General features: G+C 28.3%; 1 protein-coding gene across 1 annotated transcript; it reads left to right on the top strand.

Moving 5' to 3' along the window:
- The first annotated feature begins 511 nt into the window (after positions 1–511).
- LOC136973470 (laminin subunit alpha-1-like) lies at positions 512–24,412 on the top strand. Its single transcript, XM_067268203.1, is given in 13 exon segments — positions 512–781; positions 1,991–2,155; positions 2,228–2,266; positions 2,613–2,752; positions 4,557–4,745; positions 6,817–7,035; positions 9,656–9,842; positions 13,673–13,819; positions 17,679–17,829; positions 19,831–19,964; positions 21,407–21,606; positions 21,608–21,633; positions 23,822–24,412. Coding segments are annotated over 13 exon segments (2,010 nt in total). The 3' UTR covers positions 23,965–24,412.
- The last annotated feature ends 1,117 nt before the right edge of the window (positions 24,413–25,529 follow it).

Here is a 25,529-nt window from a genome sequence, read left to right as displayed (position 1 = left end):
GCGTGCCAGTTTCTCAGCAACTATTGACCAGATATTCTCAGTTTGGGACAGATCTGGAGAACATGTTGACTAGGGCAACAGTCAAGCACCCTTTGTATTCAGGAAGGTCAGGACAGCATGAGCAACATGTGGTTGTGCATTGTCCTCTTGAAAGGTAGCATGATGGTGGCCTTGAATATAGGGCACAGCAACGGGCCTTAACACATCAGAAATGTAATGGCAGCTGTCTAAATTACCAGCTATGCAAACAAGAGGTGACCAAGATGTGTACCCAATGGCACCCTGTACTATCACTCCAGGTGCTGGACCCATATGACAATGACGAGTGCAAACTGGCAATGATCGTTTCCCTTGGTGCCTCCACAGACAGATATGGTCATCGTGGTACTGTATGCAGAACCGGGCTTCATCTGAAAAGACAACACGATGCCATTCCTGCATCCATATTCATCGTTGAACACACCATTGTAGGCATACCTGTCTCTGCTGCAGCATCAAGGAAGCCATAGCAATGGTCACCGTGCTGATAATCCATGGTGCTGCAGACATTGTTGCACTTGCTCTCCTGAAAATGACCCAAGTTCCTGCCCAGGGTACAAGATGGCCTTGTGGCTGTATGATCTCACAAGGCCATGCAGACAAGATGTCTGTCTTCTCAGGCACTAGTGACCAGAGGCTGCTGAGATCCTGCATGATGTTCCACATGGCCCTCCTGGACCCAACAATTCCATATTCTCGTGAAAGTCATGGGATCATGACCAATGCAAACAGCAATAGCACAGTACAATAAACTGCAGTCCTGATAGGCTTCAATTTTACCATGATCAAACTCTGACACATGCTGGTAGGTGTTCCTCCTTCTTACACGAGGCATAACAAAATCTTTACACAAGCAACCAATGTGCAAATGCCTTTTCCATATGAGAAACCCACTTTATGATCTTCCTTTTTTTACAGACTGTAGGTGGCCTTACTCCTACCTGCTTTGTGAGCATGCATTGAAATGCTAATCATTTGCATATCCAAGCATGTTGTACCTTTCATGCAAATTTCACATTTGTTGTGTGCCACCTTCATGGTGTAGTAATTTTAATGGCCAGCAGTGTATTTAAATTCAAAATTAATTTTAAAGAAGAATTAAAACATACTTCATTACATATTTAACAGAATTAAAGTTAAAATTTTTAGAAATAATTTATTTCTAATCTATATTAAAGAAACATTCTTATAAATGGTAATATAAAATTAAAAGATATAAATGGAAAATGATTTTTTTTCTTTAGAATTATAATTATAATGAAAATTTCTTAGATTTAAATTTTTAGTTCATTTATTCAATTTAAGTATTACTTGTATAAACAGTAAAAAAGGGTTTGTAATGTGTATGGGGAAGAGGCTCCTAAGCTTCAAATATGCAAGTGTGGTTTGGAAAATTTTGAACTAATGGATAAACAATGTATGGGGCATTCAAAAGATGTCAACAAAGAAAAATTGCAAGAAGAAATTGTTAAAAATCTACAAAAAAAAACACAATATATACAGTATAACCTAAAGTACCAAAAAATAAAACAAAAAAAGTACTGAAAACATGCAAGCATATGTTTTTGGTGCATGCACAGTTTGAACTCTGAAGCATAGTTCAAAATCCAAGGCAAATTTTTGTCGAATTAAGTGTTCAAACTCTGAAGCATTCGAAGTATGAGTACCACTGTATGTGTATACTGTATATGAAGCTACTAAAATTGAAGAATAGAAAAAACACCAAAAATTAAAAAATGATGATATAACTTAAATCGAAATAATTTGAATCTGATTTTGAACTATAACTTCATCTTTTATAGCTAGTGTAGGCCTATTGTTATTTAGTTGCGACACAATAGTTAATACTTTAATTAAGTGCTACCAAAAATTTGACATTAATGATATTGTCCTTATAAAGTAATTTATATTGAACTAAAAGAAGTGTTAAATCTTTTGTTTTTTCTCTTAGGATACTAAAATAGTTAGTTTTAAAGGTACAGGATATGTAGAAGTAATTAGCCATCCTTTAACCGAAGAAGGAAATTTTGGATTTACATTTCAGTCAACACAAACCACATCTCTTTTAATGATATCTACCTTTGAGGGATTTAGTACTTCAATGGATAAAAAAATGGTAAGTTAACATTTGAATTAATATAAAAAGAAAATCTTTAAATATATTTTAAAATTTGTAACACCTGACTAGAGGAAATTATACTATCAAAAATGGAGTAGTAAATCAGAGGTAATCTTTACACTTTAATTTTTTTTTTAATTTCTGATGTTCAATTTTATGTTTTTACTTAAATTAAAAATTTTTTTCATAATCTATTGTGTGTTAATTAGGAGAATTGAAATTAAATATTTATCATAAAATATATAAATCAGTTCTTTCTTTATAAATTTTTAATATAAAAGATAACTGAAAATTCTTTTATAAATAATTTATTAATCAATTAAATTGTAAATATTTTAAAATTAAATGTTTTAGAAGCAAAATTTATCACGGTTCTTAAATATTTTCATTTTTGAAATTTATTATATGCTGTAGTAAAGAAATTAAATCTAACATAGAAATAATTATTTTATAGCATTATTATGCTGTAATGCTTTTAAATGGAAAATTGGAAGCTCGTTTTAATGCTAATGCCGGTGAAGTGAGGATAACGAGCGAACAGAAATTTAATGATGGAATTTATCATTCTCTTAAAGTGGTTAAGAGAAATAGAAAGTATGTATATAAATATTATAATTTCGTTTAATTTTAATGAACTTATAATGGTTTACTTTTATTAACGAATAATAAAATTAGCTAAAAAGATTGTCCTTCAGACAAAATTTTTTAAATTACATTGAAAAAATTCAAATATTAAACATGACAATTTTGTAATAGTATTCAAATACTTTGTAAAATTTTTGTAAAAATTTCATTTGAATGGAGAAACTTATATAAGGAATATGGACGTTATAGAATCTTTGATCAATAAGTAATATTCAGCAGTTATTTTTATATTGAAAGTGACTAGAAGACTATGAAAGATTTATTCCATTTGTCTATAATTGTTCTCAAGAAATGAATAACTCAATTCTATTAGACATTTTTGGATATTTTAGTAATTGTGAAAAGAAGGTTAAGACACTAATATGCTTTAAATATTTGCTGTGTCAATTAATTTTAGGTTTTATTTTTAAGGAATTTTCTCACTTGTATGTTTTAAGTATTTTCTAAAATTTATAATGATAATATCATAATTTTTTTTAAACGTAAAGTAATATTGTCATAGATAATTGCAAATTGCAATAGATATGAATTCATTCTTCGTGCAATTTGAAGTTTAAAAAATAAATCAAGGTGAGATTAATTCTAAAAGGAAGAAATAATTGGAAGAGGAATAAAGTTAGTGGAGGTTTTCATGTAAGGAATAAATTTATCCTTTCGTATCATCTCCATCAACTTTATTCCTCTTCAGACTCATATTTTATAAATTCATGTTTATCAATGACTCGGTATTTTTGTTTTGTTTGTTTGTTTGTATTAAGTTATGGCAATGTAACACTTGGGCAATCTGTCTAGGGGGATGCCTTCCGGGAGGTCTTTTTAAGGGTAACTGCCCCCTATTCAGGCGTTACAGATGTGGGAAAAATCCGGAAATCTCCACCTGGCCAGCCTGTCCTGGCAAGGTGCAAACTCACAACCAAACTACCAGTGTTCAGGGAAGAGAACCGTTTGGCCACTGTGGGCCCTCAATATTTTTGATTATAGTAATATAGACAAACCAAAGCACAAAAATTTAACAATAAGATCTTTAGATGAAATACTATAAGTTTGCCAGATGAAATATTTGTTTAATAGTGTGAAAATAACATATGGTTGAACAAATTCTGATATTTTTGAATTTTTGAATTGATTTCTTTTATTGATTTTTCTTTCAACATCCTGCATACCAATTAGTTCTGAAGTCTAACTCAGAATAGAATAAGACTTTTCGTTAAATTTCGACATTTGAACCACTTTGAACCAGACACTAATTGTCTACCAACTGTGTATCAATGATGCTCTCTCTTCCTATATACTATACATAGCAAAATTACAATTTACTACAAGATATTTGAGTTTGTGAAAATTCTCACCTAAATTTGGAATATTTTGACGAACCTCAAAAATCCTATGGGATGAATTTCTGATTGCCTATTGAAACTGTTAATTATTTACGACACATAAAATTGCTTATCATTATTTTATGCTTGAAAATATGAATACTGTATGAAGTCATTTAAATATCAAATATTTATGTTTGAATATATAAATTTTAGTAAAAAAATTTTGTAGTTATCAGTGTAAAATTTTGTAATAGAAAAAATTATTTTGCAATTAAAAAATAATATTTTATGGCAAATAACTAAGATTAAAAATGTTAAATATTTTACATTGAATAGCTTTTACATGAGATGTAGAAAAAACAGTTTAATTTAAATTGATTGCAACAAATTATTTTTTCAGAAATGTTAATGTGTTTTAAATTAAATTCTTTTAGAATTATAATGATTGTTGATGATAAAGAAGTTGGAAATATAAGAATGCCAAAAGGATCTAAAACCATTGAAGCTCCTGATGAAGGTGGATTGTTTTTTGGTGGTGTTCCTGAAGAAGTTTTTATTGGAAATAGAACTGCCACTCGTGAACCATTTAAAGGAGTAATTAAAGATGCCATTTTCAATGATAGGTTTGTTGTTTATTGATTTATATACTTTGCAAAGATTTCATATTTTAGTTTATTTAATATTTGTAACTTTACAAAACTTTATAAAATTACAAATGTTAAATATAACTAATAATTAATACTAAACTTAATGTAACTTAAATATATACTACAAATATAACTTATAAATAATACTAAACTAATAATTTAACGTAATATAAATAATAATATAGATTTTTGCTTTAATAGATTATAAAAATCTACATCATTTTTTATTGTATGTACTCTTATTAACCTTTATGGACAAATTTCACTGTATAATATACATTGACCTTAAGGTAGATTTAACCCTTGTACTACCATGGGATCAATGACAACTTTACTCTCTATTTCTGAGTTTTATATTTTTTACAAAACTGTTTGTAATTTTTTTCCTTTTATGACTTTTAATACTTTTTCTCAATTGACCCCGTCCAAAAAGGATTTTCTGCCAGAGGTTTTATTTTGCAAGTTACATTAAAACTCATATCTGTTACCATATGGTGAACTGTGACCCAAAGTTAATTTTTTTATTTTAATAGGTTTCAATAAATTTCGCATTGTGTGTGTCAACTTTTGTGTAGAATTGTTAAATATTCATTAATTATTGTTCTCTATTGTTCCTGAACTTTCCTGATTGTCTTCAGATGAATCATCATTTGACAAACTATAGCAATATTTACTTTCAACACTTGGTGGCAGAACCATTGCCATAAAAACTTTGCTAATATAAACAGTACCTCCACCACAATCCAAGTGCAAACATGAATAGGTCAAATTGTGGCAGTACGCCATGATTTTGTATATACGCGCTAGTTGTAAGCCTAATATTAATTCCTCAGTCTCTCAATCTTTTGTTCTTTATTTCCCCCATTTCTCGATCTTTCAATTCTTCACTCTCCTTATGAGTGGGGCAGACCTGTTCCAGAAACTAAAGGAAGAGACAATAGAGAGTGAAGACTCCGAGGCACATAGATAGGCAAATAACAGTCATTCTTGATAAGGAGTTCAGAGCGAGCAGACTGCAAAACGAGAGATCCGAATCGTTCGTTTAATGGAACGGAGATAGGACCGGGATCGTCTAGGAGTGTGAAGAAAGAACTCCGTATGCTAAGATTGAATACAAGGAACTCTTTGAATATTCTCAGATTATTGACTGGAAAAGAAGAAATATACTAACCAACAACTTGAACGTAGTTCCTCGACCCGAAGACCTCAAAGACATACGGTGTCTTGGGTACCCCTATACTTTCCTTTCTATACTCCTAAATATCTATATTATCTCTTTTTTTCTCTCTCTATAGTTTGTAAGTTAGTTTTAAGTCTTAGTTATAATATTTCGGGAAATATCCCATTGTAACCCATTATCATGAATTGTGTCTCCATTGTGTGACACCACGTGTTTTGTGCTGTCATTCCTAGTTTACATGTGTGCAAGGTGTGGAGTTGGAATCCAAAAACAATCCTGCACATCTTCATGCAAGAAGGAGAAAAAAGTTTTATTAATATTTTTTTATCTATAGAAAATAAATAAAGTTTTGTTTTAGTTGTGTATCCTGTCCTTTCGTTGGTCAAGCACGCTCGCGTGATCTAACAACATGATTAAAAATAATTTGGCAAGGTTTTATGTTTGATTTTTATGCTAGTAGACTCTTGACCTTAGACAGATTTAACTAGTAAAGAAATAAATTTTGAAGGTCTTTGAATATTTCATAATTTCTTCAATTTAAATGTATAAATAGAGAAAGTTATGAATGGAAATGTAAATGGAATTTTTTACAATGGATTATCTTTAAAAAAATAAGTGTAATTATCTTTTATTTCACAGTTAGTTTGCAATTCAAAGCAATTATTAATTCATATTTTTATTTAAAACTAATGTAAGTGATTAATTTTTTAGCTATCAATAATTGTAAAATCAAACATGCATTAGTTGATAAACACTAAAATGTTTTAGCACTGAATACTTTAATTTAAAAATTTTTTAATAAATGAATTGATTATAGATTTTATTAAATCTATTTTTCATAATTCTAGTTTTTAATCTTATTTGTAGATTAATACAATTCAACAATCCTATAAGATTTAAAGGAGTAGGAATTGGACACGGCAGAAAGTATTATAGTGCCTTTATGGGACCAAGTCTGCCATTTAAACCTTCAGAACATTGTGCAGAAATGTCATCCTATACATTAGAGAAACAAGCTTTGCAATTTGGAAATAAACCAAATAGCTATGCCAAAGTATTTATACGGAGGACAGATTTTGGAAAAGAGTATGTGTAATTTTTGTTAATTATTACTTATAACTTATTATTTAAATAATAAAGTACTTCATATAATATTCCACTAATATCAGAATGAGAAATGGTTAACCAATTTGTAATACTTTACAACAATTTTTAGAATGAAGAATGTTTGTCATTCAGTTTAAAGTATATTATTGTATCAGACATGAACATTATAGAAAAATTTATTTAGAAATTAAGAAGAGTAGTAATAAAATTTTTAAACAATTGATCACATGCTTCACTTTAAAATTATATATATGATTAATTAGATAAAAAAGCTTATTTTTTTGTTAATTGTTTATTAATTTACAAAATACAATTTTATAATTTTTATTTATTTTTAATTAATTAATATTCCTTTATAGTTTTGAATAATAATTCTAATGAAAAATTAATATATATCATTTAAAATAAAAAATAACTATATGATTAATGAAACATTATCACTTCATTTTTAATGAATTATGATTTATTCAAAATTTAATATTTAATTTCCTAACAGATGTGTAATGTCTGTTAACAAGTATTCATGCTCTCACATAACATAAAGTTTTTATATAAAATCGCTATTGAAAGGTTTAAATTTTTCCACCAATTTTTTAATTTTTTCTGTATATTTTTAGAAACTATTTTTGAACTAGTTATACTATATTTGTACTATAAATATGTGAGATTATATAAAGTACAAACGAGTAAACAAGGAGAACTTTAGTGATTTCTTCAATGGGACAAATTGATAACAAATCTGCTTGATAAAGCAGATGCTTAGAAGAGGGAATCCATTTATCTCAACATCAAGACAAAGACAACTATCCAAATTAACAAGATAACCCTTTAATTTTCCTTGGAACATACAATACATCTAGGGAAACACACAGGAACGTACGGAGCCCGACAGTCCAATCTACCGAATGGCTTTAACACACAATTCTCCCGACAATAATATTCTACAGAATTCCCGTAACGCACAGACATAAAACATACTGACAATGAGTTTAAAGTGTACCTCTTCTTTAACTTCTTATCAGACAGGAAACAGTTCGAAAACAAAATCTTCTCGCTGACCTGGTTGCACAGTCCTAGTCAGGAAGCAGGAAACTAAAACTTTCCTGCTTCCTGACTATTTTTTTCACACACTTTCACACACCACACTCTTCCCTACTAATTCTTCCTTTTCTCTCCACTTCTGTTCTAACTTCTCCCCAAGACACACCCTGCAATAAATCTTCCACCCTTGGTTACACACTCTGATTTACACAACTCCTCTCCACTGAGTTGGACCCACCATGTGGCGAAGGGAGGGCAGGAAAAGATGTAAGGCACAACTATATTTAAACTATTGTAAAAAGTATATTTTTACAAAATAAAGTTTTTCGTGATATAAATTGTATGATAAACTTTATATGTGAAAGAGCAATAAATCCCATTTTCCTTTCCTAAAATAAAATATTTTTATTCTGTTCTAAGAAATTGTAGGATATTTTGATTATGAATATAAATATTCAGTTATTAAGTAAGTCTTCTTGTCCTTTTTCATTATATGTTATTTATTAATATTAGTTTACTGTGACTATAATCTATTAATAGAACTTATTACACTGATGTAATGTCTGGATGAAAAAAAGAAATTGAACTATTCTATTGGTTTAAAGAAAAAAAAAACTGTTTATTTGCACCTGTATGCAATACTTTCTTGCATTTCTGGACTTTTTCGTCCCCCATCAACAGGTGTTTTATATATTATAATTCTAAAAATACAAACAAACATTAATTATTCAATAATAAAGTAATACTTTAGCTGACTTATTTGTAACCAATTCATAAGTCTTCCAAGTTTTTTGGTTAATTTATCCTTCTCCGACTAGATGACGACATTTTCTGTGATTTCAACTTAACTAATCATAAAAGCTTTCTTTAATTAATTAAAATATAAATAAGTTCTTCTCCAACTTCTTACTCACCTCTCTGTTTCTTTAAGGATGTCTCTTTTCTTTCCTTTATTATTTCTTTAACTCTAGTCATAAAATTAGCTAAACTTTCTTCTTCTTTTCTTATTTCCCTGTTGTTGCTGTATTTAAATACATGATTATTAAGATGCCCTCTATATGTATAATTGTTTCACACTGGACATAATTCTTTTCTATTATTATTATTAATTCTATTTCACCTTGTTTTATTATATTAATATGCTCAAAAAGATGTCTTTTAAACATGTTTCTCCCTTTCTTTAATATTTTAACTGGCTCTTTTATTATTTCACAACTTTCTATATTTGATTGTTTTGCTCTCGTACTAAACTTAGATTTTTTAATCCAGATTTTACATTAATGTAATTAGTCCTATTAATAGATTATATAGTAAACTAATATTAATAAATAAATACTCAGTTACTTGAACAATTCGCCTATATCAATCCCCACATATTGTTCAACTAATTAAACTGACCAAATTAGAATCTGAAGCTAAAGACTATTAGCCAAGTTTAAAAATGTGGATTTTTGTGTGTATCATGTAAAAATTATTAATCTATTCAGCATTATTAAAATTTTTATCATAAAAAAACATTGAATTTGATTGACTGATGATTTACTTTTTTTGTTTTTAGTTTTAATGTTACATTTGACTTCAGAACATTTTATTCAAATGGATTGATGGTACTTTTAAGAAATAAAAGAAGAAATTCTTATTTTGCGATAATTCTTAAGAGAAAATATATCGTCGTCGACGTAAGAGATAAGAAACACAGAAAACTTAAAAGTCAAGGATTTCTAAGTAACGGAGTTTGGCATAATGTACGTTAAAATTTAAAACGATTTATAAATTATTCGTATTTTTTAAATTTAATGTCTAAAATTATTTTTATATATAAAATTTTTTAATAAGAATTTCCTTATACACAAAATTTCAGAATTAAATTCCAATATTAAATAAATTTTCAATAATTGTAAACCTATACATTCTCACTGGCATTTGTCTGTCTTATCTAACTCTGTTCTCTAGACAAATCACATTTTAGAATAGAAAGTAGAAAAATTTTAATATTGTTAAAGTAATCATAAAATTTACATATTTTTGATTTATATAGAGAGCTTTTAGAAACTGATGAATAGATAAATTAATAATTAATTTTTTTAAAATCAAACTTGAATATTTTATATAGTAAAAAGTTTCACAAGTCTTTAGTCACACAAGTATTTTAATGAATTATTGATTAAAATTAAAAATTGGCTGACAGTATTTATATTAAAAAATATATATGTTACAGTCAAAACCCGTTTTTAGTTAGAACGTGTTTTAACTAGTTGAAACTAGTTTATACTGGATGTCTTTGTTAAAACCCGTTTTGTCTAGTTAAAACTAGTTTTAACTCAAATTCATTTTTGACTAGCAGTAAATTCTAGTTTTAACTAGACAAAACCCGTTTTGTCTAGTTAATTTACTGCTGTACATGTTTTGATTTTAGATAAAACTAATTTTAACTTTTAACATTAGTTAAAACTAATTTTAGCTACATAAATATGTTTGGGGGAAATAAATAAAGTTATGTATAGTGATTCGGGGGAAGATGCCTAACATTTTGCTTATGAAGGAAATTATAACGATAATTTGGGTTTTGGAGGCCTCTAACGAAAATATCATATTCTTGAGCATGTTTTTCAAATAAAACTTTGGAGTATATGAAAAATAATTGTATATTGTGTTTGCAATGACGACTTTTTTACTGTCTGGCATTTTAGGCATCTCACCCCAAGTATCCGGGTGAGATGCCAAATGCCATTAGGGTGAGATAACAAATATAATTGCATAAAATTAATTTTCGAATATTTTAAACAAATGTAATTTATTGCATATGTAGTACAAAGTACTTCATAATAAGTATAACAGCGCAGTATAAGTTTTGTTAAGTTTCCACCCGTTCTAACGTGCTGTATAGCTAGCTGAAAGCTTTTTTCAGTCCAAAAACCTTTTTGAGAAGTCCTTATATAATTTCTATGCATATCCTGCAATAAAATGAGAAAACAAAAATTTATTAAAAATAGGCATATTGGAATTCAATTAACAAAAAATAGGCATGTTACCCCAAGAAAAATGTGGCATCTTTCCCATTTGTCGGGGTAAGATGTCTAGTGCAGTTACATGTTCTAGCACGTCCGATCGGGATCGGCGGTAGCTCACAATGGAAACTTTAGAATCTTAACTACATCACACATTAATTGTTTTTCGCAATTTTTAATAAATTCTATTTTAAATTTTAGTTTTAAAATGATTCTAGAAACATTTCACAAGAAAAACTTCGTTCTTATCTTGCTTTTATTCTTCTCAGAAGTAGAAAATGAGGTAACGGTAGCCAACTACAGCTTTTTGCACTCAATATTGGCCCAACGATTCATCATACAAACACATGACAATATCTGGCGTCACCGTTTGAAAATATCAAAAAGTAGGCATTTTCCCCCGCTTACCATCTTACCCCGAATCACTCTATACGTTACAGTCAAAACCAGTTTTTAGTTATGATGCATTTTAACTAGTTGAAACTAGTTTATGCTTGATGTCTTTGTTAAAACCCGTTTTGTCTAGTTAAAACTAGAATTTACTGCTAGTCAAAAATGAATTTGAGTTAAAACTAGTTTTAACTAGACAAAACGGGTTTTAACAACGACATCCAGTATAAACTAGTTTCAACTAGTTAAAACGCATTCTAACTAAAAACGGGTTTTGACTGTAACATATACGTGGTACGATCCAAAAGTTCGGGGAATGCAGTAATCTACAACAACAAAAGCATGTATTTGAAGTTACAGCGTATGAAATGGATTCTACCAAACCACCTCTACGTGTTCAGGTTAATTTCACCCATGTCATGTGATTAAACCGCGAGCGCTGCTGTTTTTTTCCGGAGATAGTTACCTTTGTCCTGCGACGTAATCAAAGTGGAGTTTCAAGAACAACCTCCAACATTTCGACTTCACCGTGACCTTTCACCGTAGAATCACCGTACACCTTTCTTAGCAATTTTAAAATCCTCGTAGGTGTTTTACCTAAATGCTGACAAAATTTAATGTTGGAGGTTGTTCTTGAAACTCCACTTTGATTACGTTGCAGGACAAAGGTAACTATCTCTGGAAAAAAACAGCAGCGCTTGCGGTTTAATCACATGACATGGGTGAAATTAACCTGAACACGTAGAGGTGGTTTGGTAGAATCCATTTCATACGCTGTAACTTACATGCTTTTGTTGTCGTAGATTACTACATTCCCCGAACTTTTGGATCGTACCACGTATATATTAAAGCTGCAAACTTGTCTTCATCTTTCATCAGTTACAATCACTAGCAACAATCTGCTTTTTACTTACAATTTTTAATTTTAATCAACTATTGTTGTGAATTATGGCATTGGCATCATTTCCAGAGGACATTTTTATCTATTTTACAATTTTTTGTGGAGGTGCAGCCTCAAATATAAGGTCATCTCTATAAGTGAAAATTGTTTTTCGATTGTCTCCAGTGATCGATATAAGTTATATATCGAAAAATGTCAATGAAAAATAAAATTTATGACTGTTAGCCATCGAGCTCAGTCAAACTTATAATCTGAAAAGTAAAATAATTTTTGAATTTTGCATACACTTTTGGAAAAAGTAATCATTTAATGCACAAAAATAAATTTACTTTGTCAAATTTACTTTGTCAAACTGAAAGATATTGTTTCAAGCAATTTTTTTGTCATAATGCTCTCAAATTTAGTACTCTATACATCATACTTTTCCTGTTAATAATGGAGTCATATGGTCATCTATTTGACTTCATTTAGGAGAAAATTTTTGAATTGAAATAACATGATTTCTGATCCTAACTAGAAATTTGTATATAGTTAATTGGGGCTTCCTGCATCTAAGCTTTCTATATCTGGCCTGGATTTTTATCTAACTCTGTTCTCTAAATTAAGGAGGGCAAGACAGACAGACAAATGCCAGTGAGAATGTATAGGTTTACAATTATTTAAAATTGCAGTCCAATAATAATAATAATAATAATAATAATAATAATTTGAATATCAGTAGGATTACCAAAATGAATAAATATTTCTACAGAAAGTTAGTGTAATTTAATTGTTTTAAAAAAATTGCATTCTTCAATTAGTTTTTTCCATATTTTATATTGATAACAAAAATATTGAGTTTGAAAAATAGATAGGTTTAATTAAATTTGTTGATAATGATATAAATTAAAGCAAGTTAATAATGATAAGATCATTTTTACAATCTATTTTTTAAATGAGTTTCATCTCAACGGAAGTCTTTAATATTAGTAGAAAAGGAAATTGGTGGTTTTTTTTGTCAAGTTCGATTAGAAAACACAATAAGAAATGAGATTATAATCTATAAATATGTAATTTTAGACTTAATTATTTATTTTAGAACGAATAATTTGGTCTCTATCTTTGCCTCTTATTTATCTTCCGACATAATAATAAAAATGCTTATTTTTAATTTATATGTTAATTATAATTATTTAGATTAATCTTCATTAAACTTTTAATCTAAATATTAAATAAAAGTTTTAGTTGAAAAAGAAAACTCTTGTAATATTATTTTTACCTATTATTTTGCAAATAGGTAACAGTAACTAAAATTAATAGAAATTTGACACTTTCCGTCGACGAAAACAAAATCTTTCATATAAAAGTTCGAAGAAAATTAGCATTAAGGAGTCCTTTATATTTGGGTGGAATTCCAATGGATTTATTATTCAATCATTCAATGGTGAGAATTTTTAATTTTTTACTCTAAATTTATAAAATTTATTCTCAATTTTATATTTAATTTTAATCATATTTTTAGATTAATGTTATCATGTTCTTAAAGATCAAATACAGTGTGATAATTCAAATGTTTGCCTTTTTCTTATAATGTATATGATCTAAACCAGTGTTTCTCAAACTTTTTGATCTGCGACCCCCTTTTGCACCTAAAAATTTCAAAGGACCCCCCCCAAAGGATGACTACGTGCAGGAAAACATCCCGGAGGGAGGGGGTTAAGTACCCTCTCATAGTTGCTCCAGTGCTGCCAGCTAAAAACGCATACTAACTAAAATAATATTGGAGTAGCCCAAGACATAGCCAAATATTGTAACGCCACGGCACTAGCGGAAATTTAAATTTCCGCTAGTGCTGTGGCGTTAATTTAATTTAAAAGCTTTCGGTCGATCGGTTTTTGGATAATCGACGCTCTACTGTATTTCTAACTCGACTCGCCTACAGACGCAACGCTGCTGGCGAACACCGTTCCAAATGACAATAGTTTAGGCCGAGAGCGGAACTCTGGGGATTCCCCAATAGCGCACAAATTTATGAATATTAGGCTCGTATTAAAATATTCATATTGTTTTTATTATTTATATGTGCAATTTATTTAAGTAAAAATTATTTTATATATTTTTTATTTCTATTATTTCTAAACATGAATCCATAGTAAATTTATAAAATATTTGAAAAAAAATTGATTTGGCATCAATTTTTCAGCGACCCCCACTTTGAGAATCACTGATCTAAACAATGAATGCGACATGTAGATAGAAACGTTCTATAAATTGGCCAACTTACAGTAGAGTTGAAGATTTTAATTTATATTTATTTTTACTTATTAATATTTTCTTAAGTCTAACATCTAATTAATAAATATAAAGTTATTGATTAGAAATTTGTCTTAAAATGCAAAATATCTTAAAAATTTATCAGAACAAGTGAAAAATTCTTGTATTAATGGAATGGACAAAAGACAGTAAACAAGGATGAAGGACTTAGAAATGTCTTGAATGTAACCTACTATTATCATTTAGCAATTTTTAGTATTCCAGTATTTATTTTGGGTTATTCGTGATTCCAGAAAAGTTAAATATCTTGTAAATAAAATTATAGAAATGAATCTTTTTCGTGAAAATATTGGACTCCGTATCCATCTTGATTTAATTTCAGTGCTTCAAGAAAGAACATAGTTTATTGTAAGGCTGTGTTTGTACTGCTGACAACAATGACCACAGATCTTAAGTGATAATGAAAGTGTGTCTTTTTTGTCATATTTGTTCATCACCCAAAATGTTCACATTGTTTATTAGTTTTTGTGTTAGAGCATGTGCAGTTTACATTAAGCTTAACATTATTCCGTAAATTTCTGCATTTTGAAACCAGACTTGTCTCTGTTTAAAAATGGATATGCAGAGTAAAATATTAATTCTACAATATTGACAGCTAAATTTATTATATATTTCTGGATATGTCATAGAGCCAAGATCTTTCTTCAATGCACGAGATTAGCCGTTCCTCCGTCTTTTTCAAACAGAATTGTGGGACATTTGTGCTGATTGGCCAATACCATTATGACGACAACAAATGTCAAATCTTGGATAAGTTTTGAACGACGAATGACTAAGATGAAAATGCAAGAATAATGATTAGTGTGAACATTTTATGAACAAAGACAAACAATAAAAAGATTGGGTTTGTTGTTGTTGTCAGTAGTTTGAACATAGCCTAAATTGCTGCATTTCTAATTTCTGTTTTCATTTTACCAACCTCGCTTCATTAAATAGACACCTACAATTGCCGTACTCGTTTTGCGTTAAGCACCATCTCGTATTAAATTTAATACGAGATGGTGCCTAATGTCTCCCTCTAGTGCCAAATTTATTTGTAATTCATTTAATTCAATAATTAATATTTCCAAAATATAGCCCGATTATTTACAACAATTGTGGGTGTCTATTTGCTAAGCATCGGGTTTCGGTAGATGTTTATACTTGCTTCGTTATGTTTTAAACGAAGCTTCATCTTTCCTAATATGCATTAAGTATACTTTTTGATAAAAATAATTCAATTTATTGGTTTAAAGTAATTTTAAGAATGATTTCAAATGAAATACTTGAAATTGTTATTTTATGTGCAAGCATGCTTTTATGATTGCCACCAAATAATAGGAATTACAGTAGTAAATCTCTCAGTCATATGTAGTAAAATGAATGGCAGCCTTTTGGTTTTCATCAAAAATATCATTCGTCACTACATGATTTCAATCTCTCAATGTATACTAGAGAGGTTGCGACCCATTTGAAACTTTCACACTTGTGCAGCAAGCAGAGGTATACGTCTAACATCTGAACTCCACGTAAAACACATTGCAGTACACGTTTACATCACACAATGTATTGCGAGATTTGTTGTAATATGGCAGATGCACTCGAGAACAATGAAGGTAACCAGCAAAGGTAAAAAGCAAATTAAACTATTTTAAAATATATATAGGATGTTTAACAACACTAAATAATAATTTTTAACTTTAATAGCATTGTGATTCCTACCATGTTGAGGGAAGTGATTGCTATAAATCCATATGGAGATGACAATCTGAAAGAAGTTTGTGAAATTATTTCTAGAACTTTACAAACAAATTATGCTGTCAATGCTACATAGAAGATGCCGTGAAAGAACAAACCTATTTCTACAGTATTATTATAAGCTATTATGAATACAACTATAAAAATTCTATAGGCACTTCACATCACTTGCAAAAAATTGAATAATTAAATAATTTCTGAAATAAAATCATCTGTTTTTTTACAATGTTATTCATAAATACTTAAATAATCGTTACTTTAATAAAATATGTTGTAATTTTAACCCAAAACAGAAAAATGCAGACTTTTAAGCTTAACTTCTACTTGCCGTGTTCAACGTTCCAAACATCAATGCTGAACTTTTAGGCTTCTAAGATGGCAGTGCTAGACGTTCAAAGTTCGTGTTTTAGAGATGATAACTTTGGCCACCTCTCTACTATCTAAAAGTTGATTCTTGTCTATGTGAGCCCAAGAAGAAAAACACTTTAGTTGAAGAGACAGAAGGGTTGATTTACCAAAATTTTATACAAATAAAAATACAAGGACTAATTTTTAATTTACTATTACTGATAATTTGTAAAGATTTTTGCTTTCTCTGTCTGAACGTTTTTTATATTTTTCTCAAATTTCCACCACCGATTTGTCTGAATTTGGGACGACATTTTGTTCTCTTGTTTCCCCGATCCATACACCCCAGCTTGTCTAACATTTTGACTTAGCCTATGTTTTGGCCATTTTGATCTTATAGATTATTAAATTCACCTGTTTGATAAATACAGTATCTAGGTGGTTTGTTCACTGACATTAATCTTTTGCTCCTTTCAGTTTATTCCAGTCTTATCTTTATTGCCACTGTTGTATTTGTCGGGATAATGAACAAGGAAGGACCGAATTTACACTATGTTATTCACACTGTATAAATTCGGTCCTTTCTCGTTCGTTATTGTGTTAGCTTTATCACGTCGAGTGCTCGTACGACCGGTTTCGCATTTTTGCAGATACGGATTGTTATTCCGATTTTGTCGTCAAATAAAACGTAATCCTTTTAACGATCTTCAAAAATGATTAAAATGGATTATATTACATTTAAATTTAATGCTTTTTTATCATTTAGTACCTTTAATTGAATTTATTATTAATATTATAAAATTTAGATAGACTACTGTGATCTTCTATAGAATGAAATCTAATGTAATTTCAAACTTTTTTAATAATAATATTTTACATTTTAGAAATCTAAAGGTTTTAAAGGATGCATAAGAAAATTTAATATTAATGGAAGATATGTAGATCCTTCTGTTGAAGAATCAGTCAACATAGGGCATTGTTTCTCTCATATCGAACTAGGAGCATATTTTGGTGGAGATGCTTATGCATTATATGGTAAATAAGGTTATCTAAATTATTTTGTAAGATATATAATTTCACAGTATATTTTTATATATGTAGAATTAAGAAAAACTGCATTTTTGAAACAGATTTTAATTATAGAACATAAAACAAGAATGATAAATAATGTCTTCTGATATTAAAGAAAGTAGAATAAAAATAAACATACAAACAAATATTGTAATAGTCAGAAATTTCGTTATTTTAAAATAAACCGAAAGTTGCTAGATATAAAATAACAAATTAGAGTAAGTTCATGTTTGTCTGCCAACCATTTCTTGGTTTAATGTAAGTTGCACTTACATAAAACCAAGAAATAGTTGGCAGACGAATACATCATCATGCTGAAAGTGGATAAAAGCAGAGTCCTATTTCTATTAACCTTAAAATGTATGTTTAATATCACTAATTTTAAGTTTTTATTGATGGATTTGGATATTATTATTTATTATAGGAATAAATAAGAAAATTAAATGCACTTCATGCCAAGTGTTTATCTAGTGTAATGTTAAAATGTAATGTACACTAGAAAAATATGTTGTAAATTATCGAAAGTACTAGCAACTTTGAATAAAATGTTGATTTAAGGCTTCAAGACAGAGTACATTACTTTTTAACGTTACACTAGATTAGAATAAATATATTGTATTTTTGTATTTACAACTCATAATGGTGTACACTATCTGCAGTAGTGTATAACCGTGTACAAAATTGTTAGAACAAAAATAAAACTTTTACATAACCCACTTATATACTATTGTATACCACACACCTATTGAACAGCCATTATTCTGTAGGCTTTAGTTCATAATTGCAATTTAAAATTTGTTTATAACTTACTGCATTACATAAACTTCATCCCCTTTAAATTGTCTTTTAAACACAGATAACTTGCGGGTTGTGTATAAAAATACAATAACAGTAATTGAAGAGACATAGCATCTCTCGTCGAGTATATAAATTGATGTTTCGACGTAAATCCTCATAATATTGTGTGTCTAAAAAAAGAAATATTTTACTGTATGCACGAAGTAACTCGATCTCTAGTGATGTAATCATCATATAACTTTCTAACAGATACAGATCATTCCACTATGCATTTGAGGTAATTTATGCAAACGTGATTCGGAAACCAGTTAATTATAACACGTTTGTGTAACTGAATATTTATTATTTTGGGATAAAGAAGTGTTTTCAAACAGATATATCACACTTTTACTATTTCTGTCTTCATTACAAACGACTTTAAATTTTTTCGACGATGCCACCCGGAATGGTGCACGTTTGTAAAACTCGTGCACCATTCCGTCTAACCTATCCACAATGCACAATTGAAGAGCTCATTCACTACATCGTGCATTCTCTCGGGAGCTCAAGTTATTGTGTATATATAGTACATAAATATAATTGTAATTATTGCTCGGTGATTCTGAATTAATCATTTGCATGTATTAAATAATTTTCTTGTAATATATGAGCCACAAAACAAAAAGTATAAAAATTGATAATATAAATTATTTTTTAACATTCTCTTTAAACTTTAAATTTAAATAAACATTGCAGAATGTGTATTTATATATCGATATATAAAAATACATTCTGCAATGTTTATGCATTAAATGCAGTCACTACATCTCGATGTCACACTAGTTTCATTTTAAATCTTTTATTTTTTCATAAATATACAATTTTTGTTTATAAAATGTTGTAAATAAATTTTATAAACAAATCCATAAAAGCATTTTATTTTGAGAATTTGAAAGAGTGAGAAATATAAACTCTGAAAAAATACTTTAAGTAATAACATTATTATTTAAATTAAACACAAATTACTTTAAAATTTACAAAAATATTCTTTCATTTTTTGTATTTCTTCAGGATTTTCAAAGATTTAATTCATGTTTTTTTTACTTATTTCACTCTTATAATTAAATTAATATGGTAATTCTTATTAGTGATCTTTAATTTAATATGTATTATTTAATTCTTTTGTAGATAATAAATTCAACCTTGGATCAAGTTTGGAAATTCAGTTATTATTTAAAACGACGAAGAACGACGGAATTTTATTAAGTCTGAGTGATAATTCTAAAGGATCAATTTTTGGTATTGAGCTGCATAAAGGAAATGTATGTTTAAAATTTCGTGTACATTAAAATTTAAAATTATTCATTATTCTTAGTAAAATTAAATATAATGAAGATTGAAAAAAAACAAATATATTAAAGATATTAAATATATCTGCATTGTAAATTAAAAATTATTTTATGTTTACAATGAAGCTAATATATTTAATAATCAATTAAAAATATCAAACAAGCAATGAAGATTATATTCAGTAATGATTAAGAATGAAAAGATTTATAAATATTTTCTATATAATGCATTCTTTCCTAATTAATGAAAGAACCCCCCCAATAACAAACCCTTAGATGAAAACAAAACAGCAACACACAAACATGATAAAACAGCGAAGACTGTATTTAAAACATACGAAATAATGGTGTTAAAAAGCAACAGATTAAAATACAAAATAAAATTATCCAATAAAATATGTAAGAATACAAATACACGACAGTGAGAGAATATAATGTAACATAAGCAATTTGTACAAAAATATCATATATATTTACAAAACAGTACTGTAACAATAGACGAACAATCAGTAAGAATATATAAAATTCTACATGTCTTTTTAAAACAAAGGAGGTCTTCCAGATCAACCATTGAGGTAACCACATATGTAAAAAATGACCACTGACTTATATTTAATCAACACTTTCGAATGGAAGGATTACAAGTATTATGGCTAGTAATACAAAGGCGAATACTTTCGGGAGATTAAAAAAACCGTCGAAAAACTTAAAATATAAAATCTGATTGAAATATGCTATACAATTGTGTAAATCGGGAAACTCCACTCTAGTCTGAGCCATACTTGCAGAATTAGTGTAAGGCAGTTTAGCAAGCCTATTACGAAGAGATATGCCGACAACATTAAATTAACTAATAACGACTCTAAACGATGGCTTTGCAGTGAATACTAGTAAAACATTTGTTAGTGCTCCTTTTTTTATTGCATATATTTATAAGGAGCCGACTTTTAGGGGCAACGAGTTAATCGTGCGTCGGAGACGATCTCGGGTCCTTTCGGAACCGGATGGCGACGGAAACTTTTCTAGATGCACTACGAACGACGATTAGCAGAGAATTCAATGTGGACGGGCGTGGCGAGATTCGAGCCCGCGAACCGGATGCGTAGTTAATTGTGATATAATGCAGCTCTCTTTCTAATATCGATCAATGCGAGAGAGGTTTTTATTTTTTGAATCTAATTTATTGTTACAAGGAAAACGAAAAGCCAAGTTGATTTTTATCTAAAATAAAATTTTTTCGTACGAAAGAAAGTTTAATCGTATCTTAATTTTACTAACTAATTTTATCGAACATTATTAAATTTTCTATTCGATACATTTTAATGTATTTTCTTACGTTAATAAGTACGGAAATATATTAAATACATGTTCTTATACCTTTTATACTAATTTATATTTGACATTTGTTTTTCTAGATAATTGCATCAGTAAATACTGTGGGGATACCATTGCAAGCAATTAAAAAATTTGACAATAAATATAAAATGTGTGATGGTGAATGGCATTTGATCAGAGTACAGTTCTTAGGACAAGAAATAAATCTAAAAGTAGATAAATACGACGTAGTATACGGCGTCGTCGGAAATAATTTAACTCCGGAAATGTCTTACCGCCGTTCCTCTTTTTATCGGAGGCTTGCCGGGTAACGTAGTATTATTTTCTTATTTGTTTTAAAATAACAGGTGGTTTAATTTCTATATATTTATTTCAATACGTCACAATTCTGTATAGCGTAGACTATCTTAAAAGTTATTAATGATAAAACTTAAACTCATTATTATTTACAATCATTAAAGTACATTGAATGAACTGTAAACTGAGAAAATTAATATTCATACAAAAATATTGATTATAATAATCATACAAATGGCTTGATCCTTTCTATTTAAACAAAAAACAGCTTTTCAATGAAATGTTTAATATCTTTTTGATTCCGAAGAAATTTTAATCGTAGATTCTTCTCTATTCTTAACTAAAATTATATGACTTTCTATCGAACATTCAGTTATTTCTAATTTGGGGGCTAAAAAATGATTTATTGTTGACACACAAATTTCCGATTTAAATGGGAAATTTAGTGTTACCGTACTCTTATTAAATCTTTCGTCGAGAATTTACCCGACTCAAATTCCGACGTATCTCTTCTTTGACCTTGACTTTTAATCATCGTTTCAATTTGCTCCAGCCTATTTGCAAAATTCTTTATTCCTTCTCTAAATGGAGTAATTTTTTTGTTTTTTAAAAACTGTTTTTGATGGCACAAGATTTATATTAAAAACTGGGCACAAGATTTTTATAACTCGGGCATAAGCATTTACGAATTTTGCATTTTAATAAAGTTGCGACGTAACCGTTTGTGTTATTTTGCATCAGACTAAGAATTTAAATAATATTCTTAACAGATATTATCATTTTACATTTTCTATAACATAGAAAAACTTAACATTTTTAGGGTTTACGAATAATAAGTTACTGGTATTATTTTTGCTGTATTCCAGCCTGAATTAATAAACTTTTAATTAGCTTTAGGGGTAACACATTATTAAACGTATTTTATATTATTATCAATTAGTCTTTCGTGATTTCATTTGTTAATTTGTAACAATAACTTGTGTCGGAGCTCGGCAGAAAAGTCGCCGACACCTTCGAGAACTACCGGCTTCCCGTTTAGTATATTACTACTTTGTTCGCCGTTAAGTTTCTTTCCGTTTTCATCGCTACAACAATTAAATTACATATTAACTATTATAACAAGTAATTAAAAAAATGAAAATTATATCAATAACTTATTACTCTTAAAATATAAATTAGAAGTTGAAAACTAATAGTATTATAACTTAGAAGAATTTAGAATGATATTCATAAACCCTAAAAATTTTATGTCAGAAAATGCAAAGTTCTTAAATGCTTTATATTGAGATTTTTACACACGAGTTATAAAAATCTCGTACAGTTTATGTTTCAAAGTATTATAATTTAATTAAATAATTTAGACCGAACCGGAAGAAAAGAATCGGTCCGAAATGGGACTCGAACCCGCAACTCCCGCTTACCGCGACGTAATTTATAATTAATATAGCCATTTCCGGCCGATAATTTCGGCTTTGGTTGGTGGTAGCTTTATATGTTGGCTGTCGTTGATGATTTATATAAAAGATAATACCAATCATTAATAATCTAAAATTAAATAATTACATTCTGTTTTGTGAATTGTATGGGAACCAAAATAATCCAAAAAAAAATTTCTAAAAGAACAAATATTTTGGTTACTTTTAAGACATTTGAACACTGTACAAAGAATAAAACCAGGTGAATAATTATAAATAAATATTTATGAGTAGAAGACTTAAATTAATGAATTTTTTTAAAATGTTTTTTAAGTCTTCACGGTCATCCCGTTCACACCACAGGAAAATAAAATTACTAATCAGAACGAATCTTCTTTATTAGATTTTCTCTGTCTAAATTGTTAAAAACAAAAGTTGATTCCCATACACAATTTTGTATCCTTGTGTAAATTGGATGAACTGAAGACTTCAATAACTTTTCATACATGTCTCTAATTACAAATATTGATTGATACTTTAGCATTGTTAATTGAAGTCAATTATCACGTCTAATAATAACCGATTATAATTTTTTTTTTAAATGCAGCATTATCAAATAATTTAAACAATTGTTAAAAGTAATTTTCGACAGACGAGTCGTGCTATCGTTCAATTAACAGAAGTCGCGCGATTTTATTTTATTATTTTATTTTTCCAAAATATATATTTCTTTGTTTGTTGCTATCGTATTTACACTGACGATAATACGTTAAATTTTTTCAGACGAAGAACCGCTCGGCATTCTCAGTTCCAGAGATAACTTTAAAGGATGCATTAAAAACATCGCCGTCAATCACAAATTAAAAGATTGGATAAATATGCATCGTCTAGAAAATGTTTTACCAAATTCTTGTCCTGTATTTTGAAGTATATTTAATGTATTTATAAAGTAAAGTAATATATTTCACTCTCATATTTCAGATATTTATGACTACGGCGTTTAGATTATATTTGCTAATTATCCAATACCTATTGGCAAAAATAGGACTTCGAATTCTAAAGGAAACTATTTAATTTATATATTAAAGAAAATATATTAGTAATTTAATTTTCTCGACATATCTAATTATTGGTAATTTATTCGATATAAAACAAATAGCCCGCGCTATTCGTTTTTTAACGTAAATAGAATGTGGCCGTAACTTACTTCCCGTATAGACGAGAGTTTCGTTAAATTTTATCGAATAATTTTGTACATAAATATAGTTTCGAGAAATTTAATTTAATGACGATTATTATTTTTTCCAGAATGAAAGTATAAATAGAATTTTAATATACTTATTGTAAAAATTTCAATTGACTTTATGCAAAACGAAATTTATATGTACAAAATTAAATATAAATCCATTTTTTTAAAATAATATCGTTAATGATAATTTCTTCAAAATATATTTTAATTTAAGAAAAGTTTTTTATAATAATACAACTTTTATATATATAGATTTTTTTTATTTTGCAATTTTGAATTTAAATTGAATAGAAATAGAAATATATTGTGAATTAAATTTTCCTTTAAAGTATAAAAATATAATAAAAAATTAAGGATAGCTTGTAACAAAAAAAATTAAATTATGTTCATACCTTGCAAAATTTTGTAAATATGCAAAATATTATTTTTGTAAATTGTAAAACTTGTAAATATGTATTTATTATAAAATGTATATGAATTATCAATAAAAAATTTTCAACAAAATAATTATTATTATTAAAAAAATAACTTTTATTTTTACTAAAAGAATTTTAGAATTCTTCAGAATGTTAAAGAGGTATTATTAAGAGTCAAAGACATTCTGAAATTTGAAAGACTTCGTAAAAATTCGAGCGTCGAAACGGAATAAAAAAGTTTTTAATTGATTACAAAACAGCATTAATCATTGTGAGTACTAACCTTCTGTTTTATTATTTATTATAGATTAATTCATTTCATGAAATTCAATAATCAAAGGAATTGAAGCAGATTTTTTTTTTCTTAATGTATAAGTTTTAGAAAATAATCCTTCTTTAGAAGAGGACGTTTATTAATCTGTAACATTATTTTTATCTCTAGAGTTATTCATTCTATAAAATATTTGTTTTCAAAACATAATCAAAACATAACTTTTTATAATGTATCTTGTTTAAGTCACAGAAAATGTTAATGCGAATGATTTAATTTGAAAGAATATAAATGATGTTTGTGTATGTTTCTTCAAGTTAAATTGTTCTTTCTCTAATATAATTCCTAAGAATGTGTGTGTGTGTGTGTACACAAGTAAAATTAAGAAAAAATGCTAATTCTAGTAAAATGATAATTTAGAAACAAAATTTTACTAATAAAAATCAGTAATTCAAACTATAAACTATTATTTATATATATAATGATAAAGTAAATTTAAATATTCTCCACTTCTAATACACCGGGATGATATACTCGAACGTTTTCTCCAACCTA

The sequence above is a fragment of the Centruroides vittatus genome, unplaced genomic scaffold (genome assembly GCF_030686945.1).
Source record: "Centruroides vittatus isolate TY-2023 unplaced genomic scaffold, ASM3068694v2 contig_3176, whole genome shotgun sequence".
NCBI lineage: Eukaryota > Metazoa > Arthropoda > Arachnida > Scorpiones > Buthidae > Centruroides > Centruroides vittatus.
This window is presented reverse-complemented; position numbering and strand designations above follow the sequence as displayed.